Genomic DNA, 14,520 nt, shown 5'->3' with positions numbered 1-14,520 from the left:
AACTAGAAACTACCAGCCAAATATCTCGCCGACGCTGAGGGTTGTAAAGCGCACGCCGCCGACAGCGACGATCATGACGACCAGGTCGACGATTCCCAGGGCGGCCGCGCCCATCATGAAACGCGGGTTAAAGATGCGGTACAGCATGAGGTGACGACGGAGATGGCCTGCCCACATGGTTGTAGCGAGGTTGACTGTCGCAAAGTAGAGGATATGTGTTGTGGCGGCTTGGGCGACGTCGGACAGAAGTTTGATGGTGGGGCTGGGTTGCTGAGCAGCCGGTGAAGATGGGGAGGAGGAGGAGGATGGGTTGTTTAGCTGGAAGGGCCGTTTCCAGAGGGCCGTCAAAGGCACGGCAACAGCAGCTAGGATCTGGGCGCCAAAGGTGTTCAAAACGACGAGCAACGGGGACCAAGGGTATTTGACGGTGGAAAGCGGGATGAATGCCGACTCCCACTGGATGCTACTCAGGACGGCCTGGTGGCCGGTCTTGAAGTAGTAGAAGGAGCCTAGGAGACCTAGGACCACGGGGCCAATGGCCGAGTTGGTGGTGGTCAGCGAATTTGTGTCGAGGATCTCCAGCAGGGACAGCATCTGCCACAGCTGCAGACCAATGGCGCCCTGTCCCATGGGTTTCTGCATCAAGATGATCCCGAGGCAGAAGTTGATGACAAGGAAGAAGAAGCGCGTTCCGTAGACGTTGCCGAATCCGAGAATCGTCACTGTTGTCCGTCCGGCTTGCTGCAGCGGGGAACTCTCGGGCCCCCCGGCGGGGTTCACGCTGATGGTGACGCACGGTTTGGAGTAGATGAAGGCGGTGGTGCCGGCGGCAAAGGCCAGTGCCAGGACAAGCTGGGCGAGGAACACGCGCACAGCCTTGAGCGTGTCCTTGCCCAGAGGCAGCCATTCTCCATCGTCAGCAGAGTCGAGCATCCAGAACAGAGATGCCACAAACAGCCCCAGCCGGAAGGCAAAGCCGATCCAGAGACTCGAGGCGCCCTCGTACGATTTCGAACCGTCATAGAATGACCGCACCACCCCGGGAAGGAAGAGCGCGACGACAACAGGGATGACCAGCTGCCATGGCGCCGAGGTGGATGAGGTCGAGGAAGCGTAGTAGGTAGAACGGCAGAAGGGCATCTGCTCTTCCCGGCACAGTCGGGAGAAGGAGGCCAGTCGTCCAAGGATGATGAAGAGGATCGAGTGATAGACACCCAAGACTCTGTCAGAGGTGGTCTTCTGCCGCATCGAAGAGATGCCGGCCACGACCCCAAACGTGGTAAGGAAGAAAAGGAGGATTTCGTCTTCCCAGATCGTGTAGGAGTTGGAGGCAAAGCCAATAGACTGGGAGACCGTGAAGAAGAGGGCAAGCCAGCCCCACAGCGAGGTAGGAAACGGGGAGGACAACCCTGTCGGACGCCCAAATATGGCAGACGCAGCCCCGATGATGCTACCCCCCGCGGCAAACAAAGCCGATGTCTCGAGGACGGGGCCGTCCAGAAACTCGGTGAAGACAAGAACGGTACTGCCGATACCTCCCAGCACTGATCCTGCACCAGCACGCAGTAGGAAAGACGAACTCAGCTGAGACCTCGTGTCGCTCTTGAGGCCGCGAGCGTAGAAGACCAGCACAATGATCCCGGCCACAAGGATGGAAATTCCCTGCAACATGCTGGGGACATCGAAACTCGCCCACAGGCCTCGGCAGACTCGGAGGGTATCCCGCTGGTAAATCCGGTACAGATCATAAAGAGCGCGCAAAGCTACAGAATCAGATTTGGTTTTCCTGGGAAGCTTCTGCCAGTCGCTTTCCGCCGTTTCCCAGAGAGCAAGTGATTGGGAGACATGATCATCAGATCCGCCACTCACGCGAGAGTATTCATGCTGGTACCGTTTGATCTGGGCTGAAGTCAGGCGGTTGACATTGACCAACGTCTTGAAGTCACGACCGGCGGGTCCGACGAAAGCCTCGGCGATGGGCGAACCCAAATTATTGAACGGAATAGGCATGCCAAGCAGGAGAGAGAGCGTCGGCACGAGATCGATCTGGGGGATAGCTCGCTCCTTGGCGTTAGCGGGGGGGAAGACATGGGCTGGGTCGGTACGGCCGAAGATTTTCTTTTTCGAATACATCCACAGGGCTGCTTCGACTTCGTCATCCGATTCACCGCCATGGTCACCCTTGGTGTCCATTCCATGATCTCCCATGACGACCAAGAGGGTCTTGTCGTCAAGAGCAGCAATCATGTCACGGATGACCTGATCCATTTGCCTCAGTTTGGCAGCCATGGCGGCGTGGTTTGGTCCGTAACGATGGCCGGCATGGTCAACACCCAGATAATGGCCGAAGATCACGTCCCACTTGGTGCCATTGGCCGGATGGAGAAGGGGAAACAAATGCTCGTTCACTCCGTTATCGACCGTGTGCAGGTCCCAAACATTGAACGAGTCAAATGCATGGGTGAGGTTTGGCTCGAAGTAGCCCGGGAACAAGGCATGCCAAGTGTCATCGCCCAGATGAACCAAGGTCTTTCCCGCCGCGGTCAACTGGGCCACCAGGTTGTCTTCATCGATTGCTGTGCCGGCGAAATTGGATCCCGCGTCCATGAAAGTGGGCAAGGTACCCGTGGTCAGCCCTTTGAGTCGCTGGAGCGTAGTAGTTGGCGGATCCGCAATGAAAGGGAGCAAAAAGGCATTCTGAGGGGTTTCGACAGCCGTTTCATGGAAGACGGGGATATTATCGTGGAACAGATGCGCCGTGGCACTCTCAGTGGTTGGTGCAAAGGGGACCGTGAAGTCATACCGCAAGGCATCGATGATGATGACAATCGCCTTGTCGAACGATTTCGGATGCCAACATCCTTCCCGGTGTTGCGAAACCTCGTCGAAAGGAAGGACGTCACAGCTAGATTTGTTGTCCAGAACCATTCGAGTCAAAAGAAACCCCTTGGTAAAGAAAAATATGCCAACAACGTGTACACATAATACCCAGCCTAACACGCCGAGCAGTCCCCAGTGTTTCCACTTGAACTCCCGTTCCAAAGCCTGTGTTTTCTGCCTCTCCTCCTCCTCCCTCTTGGCCCGTTGGACCTGTGACTGCATCGCGAATGGCGCCTGCGCCTCTCTAACCGATATATTATACTTCCTGTTGGGGCTGGGCAACAAGTTTCTCGGTCTGCGTGCGATGGAAGCTTCGAAACTATAATATTTCCCCGCCGTTCCAATCTCTTGGCAAGACGACGGACGATACAAGAAAAAATAAAAGAAAAAAAAGAACAGAAAGAAAAGAAAGGAAAGGAGATCCGATCGTGTTCGTTTTACTTAGTGGGCTCGAAAAGTCGGCCAGTGGATACGGACGTTCGCGGATAAATCGAAGGAAAGAAGATCGGCACCGTTGCCGAGATACAAGGATATTATAAGAAAAGAAAGAAAGGAAAGGCAAGAAAGAAAGAAAGAAAGAAAGAAGAAAGAGATCTAGGAAAGGAATCTGATAATGGATGAGGAGCCTCGCGTCGATGCACTTAAGCATATGAAGACGAAGGGGTGGGGGGAGAGAAATATGCGCAGGTCAGAACAAACGCATCGTGCACTGAGAACAGTACCGCTGCGTGCGCAATTGATGATATCGAGGTAAAGAAGCTCGACTGAATGAAGAAAAGAAAGATCGAGATGAAAAGAATAGAAAGAGTGGCCGGTGAGGAGCTGGTAGGTAAAAGAATAGGCGAGGAGGTCAATTTTGTCGTGACGTCGCGGAGCTCACGGATAGAAGTTTGGAGCAGCTGCCGAATTGCCGCGCCTATCATTGGTCTGCCCAGGGTACGAACAACGAGGTACGGAGTACATTTGGAACCCTACAGCTACCGGCTAGTTATCTACTGGTATTATAATTCAGACATCTAATTATACAGTCAATGGATTGAATCACGCCGGAACGGCGATCGAGGATAGTGGACTAGTTACATACATTATCCAGCTGCCAGGAACCATAAGGCAAACGGAAGGAAAGGTAAAGTATGGAGTAAGAAATAAGAATGAAGAAGAGAAGCCGTGTGGAAGAGAAGAAGAAAAGGGGGGAAGAGGGAATAAAGAGGAAAGACGCAAGAACCAGAGGACAGAGAGAACCTGAGGAGTCAAGCAGTCGAATTTGCATATCTTCCTGGCCCTAGTAACGTAGCAGGGTCAAGAGGCAGAATAATGAGGAAATAAGGGGGGGGACAAGAAAAAAAGAGAGCACTGGCGATGTGACTATACACCTAGAAGGATAGATATGAGAGCAAAAACGCCAGAAGACAGAGACTGGTTTTGAAATGAGCTGTGAGCCCTTTGCTATTCACAATTCAGTTTTCTCAGCATGCATCACACTTGGGACAGTATCGAGGCGAAACGACGACAGTGAACCCAGTGAATGAGCAGTGAAAAAAATGGGGGAAAAAAAATAACAGATCCATCTGCGTATGTGCAAGTGGCAATGATCAAAATGGGTGTCTATGTAAATATGGGAGGGGGTACACAAAAGAAGCGAAAGAAGCTTCGCCGGAGATGATCGTCATGAATTGGTCATCGATGCGAGAATGGCGGTATCGAGCGAGGGTATATGTCAGGCCGAATTTGCTGGCGTGAAGGTGTGGGAAGGTTGGGAATTGGGGCTGAGATGTCGGCATCTAGGACCATCTCTTCAGATCCTCCTTCTCCTTCAGACCCCCCATGCGCTCGAGGTCCAGAGAGTGGAATCGGTCAGCATCGCTCGACTGGTATGGGGGCAGCTCCTCGTTGCAGGGCTCCAAGCCCACACTGCCCGCATCGCTGATTCTCACAACCACCATGCGGCCCGACTTGCGCTTGCCACCCTCATCCTCCTCTTCGGGGAAGGTGATGCGGATCTCCGGGACAGGGCTCGAGGGGGGGCTGGACGAATTCTCGACGAGGCTGCGCTTTTCATCATATACAAGGACAGACTCTGTCTTTCCATAGGGACTCGCCGTGATGGTGAGACGGCGGTGGGTGGGCACGCACTGCCCATTATGTACAGGAAGCTCGGAGTCCATGCCGCGGTTGCGCCGCTTGCGGCGCAGCACGAGCAGGGTAGCAACCAAAGCAAAGCCGAGCAGCACAAGTACTAACAGGGAAATCAACAGATCGACCATGGCGGAAGACATTCCATTGTTGTCGTCGCTACTGCGAGCGAAGAGACCGGCGAACTTCATGATTCCGGAGTAGGTCGAAAGGTAGTATTTTTTTTATTTATTCAAATATGTGATTGAATCGGATCTGATCGAATTGAATCGTAACGGTTGGAGTCCGATCTTGAGATCGAAGGAACGAAAGTCTTGTTGTTGTTTTTAATTTTCGAGGGAGTGAACGTATGGTCAACAGGGGTCGGTCGAGCTGGATAGAATTCGTCAATAGGCGCCGAGAGGATGTCGACAGGCGACACTCACGTCGAGGTCTCAGGATGCGGAACAAGAAATATGTATCAACACGCTGAAACAATGACGGTTGGGTGGGATAGAGAATGTGTGGCCGTTTTTACTGGTCTTCCAGGACAGGGGCGTATCGATATGAGGTGGCGATGGATCGGCAATTCCACGACGGCAAGCAAAGAACGGATAGCAACAGTGAACAGCTAAAAGAGTGAAGCCGACACGTGCATTTGATAGTGGTTGGGGAGGTGGTGGTGAAGACAACCGATGGGAAGAGGAGAGACGACGAGCAAAGGAGGGAGGCGGAGGAGGAGGAGGGAGGGAGGGTCTCGTGGGAAGGCGAGAGAGAAAGGAGGGCAGCACCCGGCAGGCAGGAATAATAATAATAACGGGGCGAGGAGGGCCCTTAGCTACCGGTAAGACCTTAGCAGTGGAAGCGCCCGGGTCAGACCAGAACGAGGCGCAGGCAGCGCAAGGGCCCAGGCCACATGCAACGCCAGCAAGGACTGACTGTCCAGTGCCCGTCTAGCGCTGGCTGGTCAAACGGGATGTTTATTGTTGGCCGCTGCCCCAATGGATCTTGGCGGTTGGCCGGTTTCAACGCTAATGCAGGATTCCTGTTGTCTTTCAGAGCGCCAGCCAATCCAGGCTCGAGTGTACCTGAGAGCTGGGGATCCCATCCACTCAGGAGCAGCTGGTGGGGGCGCTCTGCTAACCGCTGTTCTTCTTAGCTGCAGGGTGAACAGGAGTTCATTGGACAGAAACATGTCACGGCTTCCATTTTCAGGCATCTTATATAGTGACCTAACCCCACCTGGGTTTCTTTTTGGGGTGGGCTGTTTCCCCTGAAACTTGAAAGTTGCCAGTGCAGAGATTTTAGTATTACTCTATGAGTCTATAGTAATAAGACAAGAGGCATTATTGCGTCATTTGATGGCCTCCTTACACATCTTGTAAAATAAGATGGATGAAGAAATCAAAGTAACTAATCTTGATATGACTGTTTGTTTTCATTCAACTGTTTGTTTTTTTTATTGTTTTGTTTCCCAATGGGATTGTCCAGTGTCAGTCAGCAAGTCTACTCCGTAGCGAGGGATCTGCCACCTGCTAAGAATAGAGTATTGGCCATAATTTTCTCATCTGTGGATACGAAGTAAATATGGAGTGCGCAATATAGGTTCGTAAAAATCAGACAGCAGCAAGTCTCTACAATGATGATTGGAAGTTTAGTACTTCCGGTGACACCATTACAAGTAGGCAAGATGACGGGTTGTACTTGAATTTCTCATTGTTGCGAATACTGTAGTAAGAGTATTCATCTTGAAGGTGTTAAATATACTAGTCTATTGGAATAGATCAAACAGAAAAACAGTCAATAGAGAAACAGGCTTTCTTTCTATCTCCATGTCTTCCTAGGCATCAGCATAAGTAGACTATAAATAACTACAGAGATGACCATAACTGTCAATTACCTAGGTTAGGTAGGTAATATTTAGTCGGGTAGCCATACCACCAATACTGATGTGATGGGAATATTTATTAATATTTTTATATGATTGAGAAGATTACTATCAGAGTAGAGATCCCTTCTGTAATATTTATCCTGTTGTTTTATAGTTTTATTCAATAGTCCTGTCAAATCTGAGGATGTTGATATAAATATCATGAATGATAATATGGCATGTCAAAGTACACAGGCGAGCTATCTTGAATATGCTCAAGCATCAGAAATAATAGAGGTACGCCTTGGCCAGAAAATCTTAATATTCTGTATAATAGACTCTGTTTATGATGCTGAGTGCTGAGATAGCACTCAAAGTAGTAGATAGATTCACAATCTAGCATAATATATTTAGTTACCTCTTCAACAGCAGCACAATGAACACAAGTCTAATATCTATTCACCTCTAGGTTATGATCTGACTATGATAATGAGAATATAATTTCCTTCAGCTAGAGACAACTCAAGTCCGTCTTTAGTTCGTTACAAGTGTTTCATGACTTTCATAAGTCTCATATGAATTCACTGCAACTGTATATAATGTTGATAGATAATAATGTTAGAGATCTGTAGTGCTTGTACATAAGGTATTTAATAACCATAAGCAGAGAAACTATAACTAAGCCAAGGTCTTGCATCTAGCTATTTAGGAAAGTGGTTACCTCAACCTCAATAACGATGATCTAGACGCTCTACAGCCATGGAAGTACCATTTTATCTCCAAGGGTTGCATCGTTGCACACTAGTTAAACATCTGACCTGACGTTAGACTAAGTAATCCTATCCTATACGTCACACATCTGTCGTGGTCATGATTTCCACACCACGGCGGCCACGCTGCTGCCTATCTACCTCACCATCGAGATAGCCCGAGGTGACACGATGGAACAACTTGTTGTACTCCGTACCACAGAGGTCGTACATAGCGACAACGTTGCAGGTAAGAAAATTGCCTGACACACGGCCGAGAGAAGCGATAGAATCGTAGAGATCACAATGTTGCTAGTACTTGACCTAGGTAACTACCTAGACAACTACCTAGGTTAGGTATACTAAGTAACTACGTAGGTTAGGTACCTAGGTACGTACCTATTGTTGAAGCTTATTTGCTTGGTTGAATAATCAGCCAAGCGCGCAGTCAATTATAACCGGAAGACAACGGAACCAAAGATCACCTGAGAGAACAGAGAGACGGTCCAGCACATAGGAAAAGCGTACCGCTACCTACTGGTATGGATCTACGAGGAGAAAGTGCTGAAGGAGTGGCGGAAATGGCCACGGCTACGGTCCTCTGGCGCACACACATCAGATAGTTTAAGAATCCATCTGGAATGACAGAATGTTTGCACCAGATGGCTACCTAAGTTATAGACCCCACAGTTTTGTATTGACTGAGGGTATCTCATATTTGTAGAAATCGGCCGTGTGTAGGTTCATAACAAATTATTCTTATTATTGTTTTGATTTTTTTTTAATTAAAGCTTCGAGGGCGATGACTCTCTGATGTCGTTCGCTGTCTATGCAGAAACCACCGGACACTGTCTTACTGTCCTTGAAATCTACTGCGCAGAAACGCGGACGCAGTCAGTCTTCGAGACCAAACCACCCTCACGACTCACTGCTACTTTTGTACCGCTCATCGAGGGAAGGTTCCTATTGTAAAGCAAGGGGGAGTTAGCGGTGACTTGTCTAGTGGGCATAGCGTCTCAACCTCCCCTCTCCTGGGTCACTGATCGCTGCTAGTATCCTTCAGTGTGGCTTGATCGTTCTTTAACTATTGTATGAGGGGTTGAATGGTCTATGATAATCGTTCGGTAGTTGTAGCAGAATAAATCCCTGGTAGGTACCAGTGTGGTCGACCGTTCGTACTTGGTAGAGTAGAGCTCTGTGGGGAGGAGTTGTAATTCTAGGAACATGAGAACCAGTTATTAGTTAGTTAGTTATTATTATTGAACCTTGGAGAGAAACAGAGGATTGAGGTACCTACCTGGGAAACGAACCAACTGGCTCGCCCGACCGTGGCCAGAGTCAGCAAGACGCCAGGGATGAGTCGCCAGGAAGTTACGGCCGCCAGCTGTCCAGCTTGTTGATTGTTCGCTCCCGATCGCTGTGCTGGGCCCTACCAGCGGGGTGGCGGAGATTACCTTCGTTTAGGCCTGAGGTACCTTTGGCCTAGTGTTGAGATCCCACTCAGACTAAGCCTTAAGCACGGCTAGAAGAAGAAGCGCGAGTCGCGACTGGACCGCCCCAGAGCTTTTTCCTGTTAGTGTGAGCCAGCAGCGAAGATCTTGTAGGCGTCATCCAGCGCGAAGGCCCTACCAAACTGCTGCTCCCCAGCCTGAAGGAAACTTATCTAGCTGACGGGTGATTCCCTCCTCCTCCACACGGACCAGCACGGATTTTCTACTTGCTTGCTTGCTTGCTGCGTGCCACCTTTCTGCTTCCTACTCACTCGCCAAGGGGGAGAGAGAGAGAGGATCTTATCAGCTTTCGTGCTCCTCTTTTTTTTTTTCCTATAATTTTTTTTTCCCATTTTTGCTTTTTAAATAATTCTCTCTATCTTCCTTCTAATCCTCGCCGTCGTCCACTCTCCGCTGTCGACTTTTTTTTTTCCCCTTCTCCCAGACCCTCTTCTCTTCCCGCCTCACTCGCTCGACCGCTTTTCTCCTTCAACCGAACCGCTCAGCCCGAAAATCGACCCGTTCGAATCGAGGTATCATCACGGACGAGCAGAGAAAAGGGAGGCAAGGACAAGAATAGCAACAGAAGGCAGATCGGGACACACGAGTGCCATCTTTCCAGGAAGAATTTGCTGGCCCGCCCCCAAACCTTCTGTGACATGCTATTTCTCGTTTGTGTGACAGCTGGACGACGTTGATACCGTGCTTTGTCTCTCGTCCACATTCCCATCCTTCGAATCACGTCTATCTTTCTATCTGCGCGACCGACACATTCCTCTCCCTCCGGCGGCAATTTGACTCAACCCCCCTTGCCGCCGCAAATCCATCCGAGCTCCCCAACGTCCATCGTTTCTGGAGCCCACTTTCTGCCGCCTCTGCGCCAGACACATGAGGACGATCCGCGAGATTCGAGATTCCTGGAGCATGCACGGAGCGTAGTAACATCGCGATACACACCGGCAATCTGAACCACGGCTACCTGCTGGCAACGCCGCTGACAAACGATCCTAGGAGGCTTGCCAATTCCTGTCACCTTGCCTTGCATCCACCTGGAGACTACACCTGCTAGACCCTTTTGCCTCTCATCAGCATTTCTCGTTTTCGCCTGCCACTCCTCCCTTCCTTCCCCCTTCCTTCTGGGCCTGTATAATTGTGCATGCCTTGGCCGCTTCGCTGCAGCCCTTGATCTTTTTGCTTTCCCGACATCCCTCTTTGCGTCTACTTGCCCATCTTCTTCTCCCTTGGTAAGTCCTACAACACCGCCTTCTGCTGCTGCTGCTACTACTACTACTACCACTACTCCTGCCCCGCTCCGGAGCTGCCTTTCCACCCCTTGGATCTGCCCGTTAGACTGTCGCTAACAACTATATTTGTCACCTGCAGTCCCGTTTACTCGTCGTGCATCCTAGTCGGTGCCTGGGGCTCTTTTGCAAATACCTACCGAGCTACCGTCGGGGAGGTTTTTTCCCCCTTCTCAGCAAACTCGGATAAAGCTTTGAGAGGAGCATCTCGTGCGATACTCACTCATTGTTGAAGTACATATTTTATTTGGTGTTGAACCAACGTCGGTGTCAGGTGGAATGGCGTCTGCCATGGCAGCCAATGCAAGCGCCGTACATAGTGTGAGTCCAGGAAGACCGTTCGAGAACTGTTCCAACAAAAAAAAGATTGAAGTCACTGATAGGATCACAGGTACGCTCGAACCGACCCTCAAATATCGGTCCCTCCGGCATGAACAGCGAGCGGACGCGGGCGTCTCATCATACAGGGGTGGGGAAGAGTTTTGGTGGTGCCAAGGGTGGTTGGAACAGCAACATCTGGGGAGATAGCAGCCTCGGCAACGGTTTTGCTGAAGGTAGGGGAATGCCCCTTGAGAGAAGTCTCGATGGGGAAGGTGTGACTAACAGGTGGAATCTAGAGCAACACATCTCCCCGGAAAATGCTTTTGAGGGGAAATCGGGATCGGGATCCCTGTTGCCCTCATCCGAGTCCGACGCTTGGTCTGGTCGTCCGACCATGCCCTGGAACACAGTGAGTTCCACATCATCGTCCCTGTCGATGGGTCATGGAAAAGGTATGACGACCTCGCCTGTCCAATCTCGCCCCAGCGACCGCAGTGCCCCGGCTCTCACAGAAGCTGGTGATACAACATCGTATTTTGCACTTCCACGATCGTCAGGAATCGGTACTTCAGCCGGCATCGTCAGTCATAAAACCTATCTGAACTCGGCCACAGACGCAATTTCACCATCAACGGACTCCATCTCCTTTGGCAGCTTTGGTGGATTCAAGAATGCAGATGGTCGGCGCCAGATCAGCTCTTCAGCATTTGCAACAAGCCCTGTCGGTACAGGATTCCCGACGAAAGCAGGATTCCCTACCTCTCTAGACGGACAACGATCAGAGGAGATTGTCGGCACTATGGGCATGTCGTCTTTGTCACAGACTGTCCCGGATACGTTTGCCAATCCAGCAGGCCGGACACCGTATACGCACCTGTCCCACAATTCAGCTTCCTACGCGGCGCAAAGGCCAGTTCACTCCTCTCACCCGTCATTTCACTCAGAAAGCCAAGGGTTCGAGGGTCGTTACAGTAATGGCCAGGTCGATATTAATGCCGGCCTGACCAGGCTGCAACTCAGCGATGGTGGCTACGTATCCCAGCAGATCTCTCAGCGACCATCTTACCTGCCTTCTTCCTCGTTCGAGGGGTCACTCAACCGGCTCAAGTTTCAGGGTGCAGCCGAAGAAAGCAACTATCAGGCTGTCCCTGGTTATGCAAACGATGCAGCTTCTGAATTGCAGCTGGCGTACGCTGCCAGCAAATCGAGGGTTGGGGACTCCACCCCGATCTCTCCTTCGGAATACAGCCGCATGGGTTCCCCTTTCTATACGACGGTCGATAACCCATCCGTACCGACGACCCAGCTTCGAAATGGCGCTACAGGTCGTTACCCAGAGACCCAGAGTGCTACTCTCGACAGAAAATTGCGAGCCATACAGCCCGACGATTATAGCCAAGTCTCCGCCAACTCTGCTCACCGCCTCCAATTCCCGCCAGCATATGATTTCGCAGGATACCAGGCGGCGAGGTTGAATGCGCTCTCTGGATTCTATCCTATGTCCCATCTGGGCGGTCTCAGTCCGGCCACGATGGTTGCCAGAGGTCATCGGGACCATGACTCATCACAGATCGTTCGCAGCCCTCTCCTGGAAGAGTTCAGAGCGAACAGCAAGGGCAATAAGCGATACGAGCTCAAGGTGAGACGTTCTTTTTTAAAACTATTTCCACATGTCATCACTGACCCCTTTGCAGGATATTTACAACCATGTTGTAGAGTTTAGTGGCGATCAACACGGTTCCAGGTTCATCCAGCAAAAGCTGGAGACTGCTAACAGTGATGAGAAAGAGCAAGTCTTCAGGGAAATCCAGCCAAACTGCTTGCAGTTGATGACGGATGTCTTTGGCAACTACGTCGTACAGAAGCTCTTCGAGCATGGAAACCAGTCGCAGAAAAAGCTTCTGGCGAACCAGATGAAGGGCCACGTTCTTGCCCTGTCGACACAGATGTATGGCTGTCGTGTAGTTCAGAAGGTACAAATCCGCACCCCGAGTCATCGGTTTTGTGACAATACTAACTTGAATTAGGCGCTGGAACATATTCTCACTGACCAGCAAGCCATGATGGTGAAAGAACTGGAAAACCATGTTCTCAAATGCGTGAGAGACCAGAATGGCAACCATGTCATTCAAAAGGCCATTGAACGTGTACCATCTCAATATGTACAGTTCATCATCAATGCCTTCAAGGGGCAGGTCAGCCGGCTGGCGGCTCACCCTTATGGGTGCCGTGTAATCCAACGAATGTTGGAGCACTGTGAAGAGGTGGATCGGGAGTCTATCCTTGCTGAGCTTCATGCATGCACACCCAATCTGATCCCTGACCAATTCGGCAATTATGTTATTCAGCATGTGATTGAGAATGGAGAGGAAAAGGATCGATCTGTGATGGTCAATGTCGTGATCTCCCAGCTCCTGGTTTACTCCAAGCACAAATTCGCCAGTAACGTTGTCGAGAAGAGCATTGAGTTCGGCGAGACCAACCAGCGCCGCCACATCATCCAGATGTTGACCTTGCCCAACGAGCGAGGCGAAAGCCCTCTCCTTGGTTTGATGCGTGACCAGTATGGCAACTATGTTATTCGTAAGTCGCATTGCTTGAACCTCCTGTTGAATATTCATGCTAATTTTGACTAGAGAAAGTTCTTGGGCAGCTTAAGGGAGCGGAGAGGGAAGCTCTTATCGACCAGATCAAGCCGATGCTCAGCCAACTGAAGAAATTCAGCTACGGGAAGCAAATCGTGGCCATCGAGAAACTCATATTTGATCCCAATTCCCCCATGAGTGCTCCACCGGCTGGTGCCATATCCTCGACAACGCCGCCCAACTCCCATAAATCCTCTCCGCAGCCTTCCCGACGTTCGCTGACTGGGCTGGACCATTGTCGAGGCCCTCTAGTCGGCGCCGCCCCGCCTACCCCCCCACCGACCGACAGCCAAAGCGCTGTTGAGGGTTCTGTAGAGCCCAAGGGCCTTGCTGATACCACTGTGACACCTGTTCCTGATCCTGAGGCTGCTAGCACTGGTGCTGTGGTCTCGGTGTCAGCGGCTAATTCTAGCGCGTGATAAGTTCCTGCCTCGCCAGGCTTACATAATGTTCTCTTCGTCCTTTGTCTTCAGTCTTCGACTTTTCTAATTTCCTTTAATTCGGGCGTATACATACAGGAAAATCCGTGGGATATATGGTCTTTCTACTGTCAGAGTTTTTATGACATGCGATCGCTCCATTCATATGGCATGACGGCGCAAAAAACATTCCCTCCAAGAATCATGCTGGATTCGATTACGTGTGTGGATTTGATTCTCTTCGTTGTGTTTTTTTTCTCTTTCCCTTCTTTTTCTCTTTTTCTTCTTCTCTGTGTTTATTCTTTATCTCTCTGTCCCTGCCGGCCACGATGGGCGTGAAAAGGCACGCCTTTATCGTCGCTGATAGGTTGTCTATTTTGCTGTGTTTTCATCTGTGCGGGAATGGCGTCTTAACTGGAGAGTCAAGGCTCATGGGGTTTGTTCTTATTTTCATCTGACTTGCTTGACCACTGCGGTACAAATGGGACCTTCGGCATGGGAGCCACGACAATATGGTTAATACACGGGGCTCGCCCTGGAGCGTGTTTCAGATGTGCTCTTCTCGGTATACAGTCTAAATGAATTGCTGTAATAGATATTGCTAAGTGACCGGTTCATATGTATCTGTAGAGTAGGCTAGGCTGGCTGTTTAATGTACTAATGTAGTCTCAGTAGTCACGTGATATTTGCCTCCATCTCTGCCATGACTGGAGTACCACACCAACCTTCAACT

At 50.6% G+C, this 14,520-nt stretch overlaps 4 protein-coding genes across 4 annotated transcripts; 1 reads left to right on the top strand and 3 right to left on the bottom strand.

Moving 5' to 3' along the window:
- Positions 1-9: 9 nt before the first annotated feature.
- ASPZODRAFT_154318 (hypothetical protein) lies at positions 10-3,102 on the bottom strand (the record flags this gene model as incomplete). Its single annotated transcript, XM_022726073.1, has 1 exon — positions 10-3,102. The coding sequence occupies one exon, from the start codon at positions 3,100-3,102 to the stop codon at positions 10-12; it is 3,093 nt and encodes a 1,030-aa protein (XP_022578320.1).
- Positions 3,103-3,932: 830 nt separating this feature from the next.
- On the bottom strand, positions 3,933-4,151 carry ASPZODRAFT_135834 (hypothetical protein; the record flags this gene model as incomplete). The annotated part of the gene is made up of 1 exon (XM_022723918.1): positions 3,933-4,151. A coding segment is annotated over one exon (199 nt), but the record flags the coding sequence as incomplete, so codon positions are not given.
- A 510-nt stretch (positions 4,152-4,661) lies between these two features.
- On the bottom strand, positions 4,662-5,144 carry ASPZODRAFT_73593 (hypothetical protein; the record flags this gene model as incomplete). Its single annotated transcript, XM_022729901.1, has 1 exon — positions 4,662-5,144. One exon carries the CDS (start codon positions 5,142-5,144, stop codon positions 4,662-4,664), a length of 483 nt encoding a protein of 160 aa, XP_022578318.1.
- Positions 5,145-10,693: 5,549 nt separating this feature from the next.
- ASPZODRAFT_145747 (hypothetical protein) lies at positions 10,694-13,787 on the top strand (the record flags this gene model as incomplete). The annotated part of the gene is made up of 5 exons (XM_022725102.1): positions 10,694-10,723; positions 10,794-12,362; positions 12,418-12,696; positions 12,751-13,306; positions 13,360-13,787. The coding sequence occupies 5 exons, from the start codon at positions 10,694-10,696 to the stop codon at positions 13,785-13,787; spliced, it is 2,862 nt and encodes a 953-aa protein (XP_022578317.1).
- Positions 13,788-14,520: the final 733 nt, after the last annotated feature.

Source organism: Penicilliopsis zonata (genome assembly GCF_001890105.1).
Source record: "Penicilliopsis zonata CBS 506.65 unplaced genomic scaffold ASPZOscaffold_17, whole genome shotgun sequence".
Taxonomy (NCBI): Eukaryota; Fungi; Ascomycota; class Eurotiomycetes; order Eurotiales; family Aspergillaceae; genus Penicilliopsis; species Penicilliopsis zonata.
The sequence above is the reverse complement of the archived record's forward strand: the minus strand, read 5'-3'. Positions and strand labels throughout refer to the sequence as shown.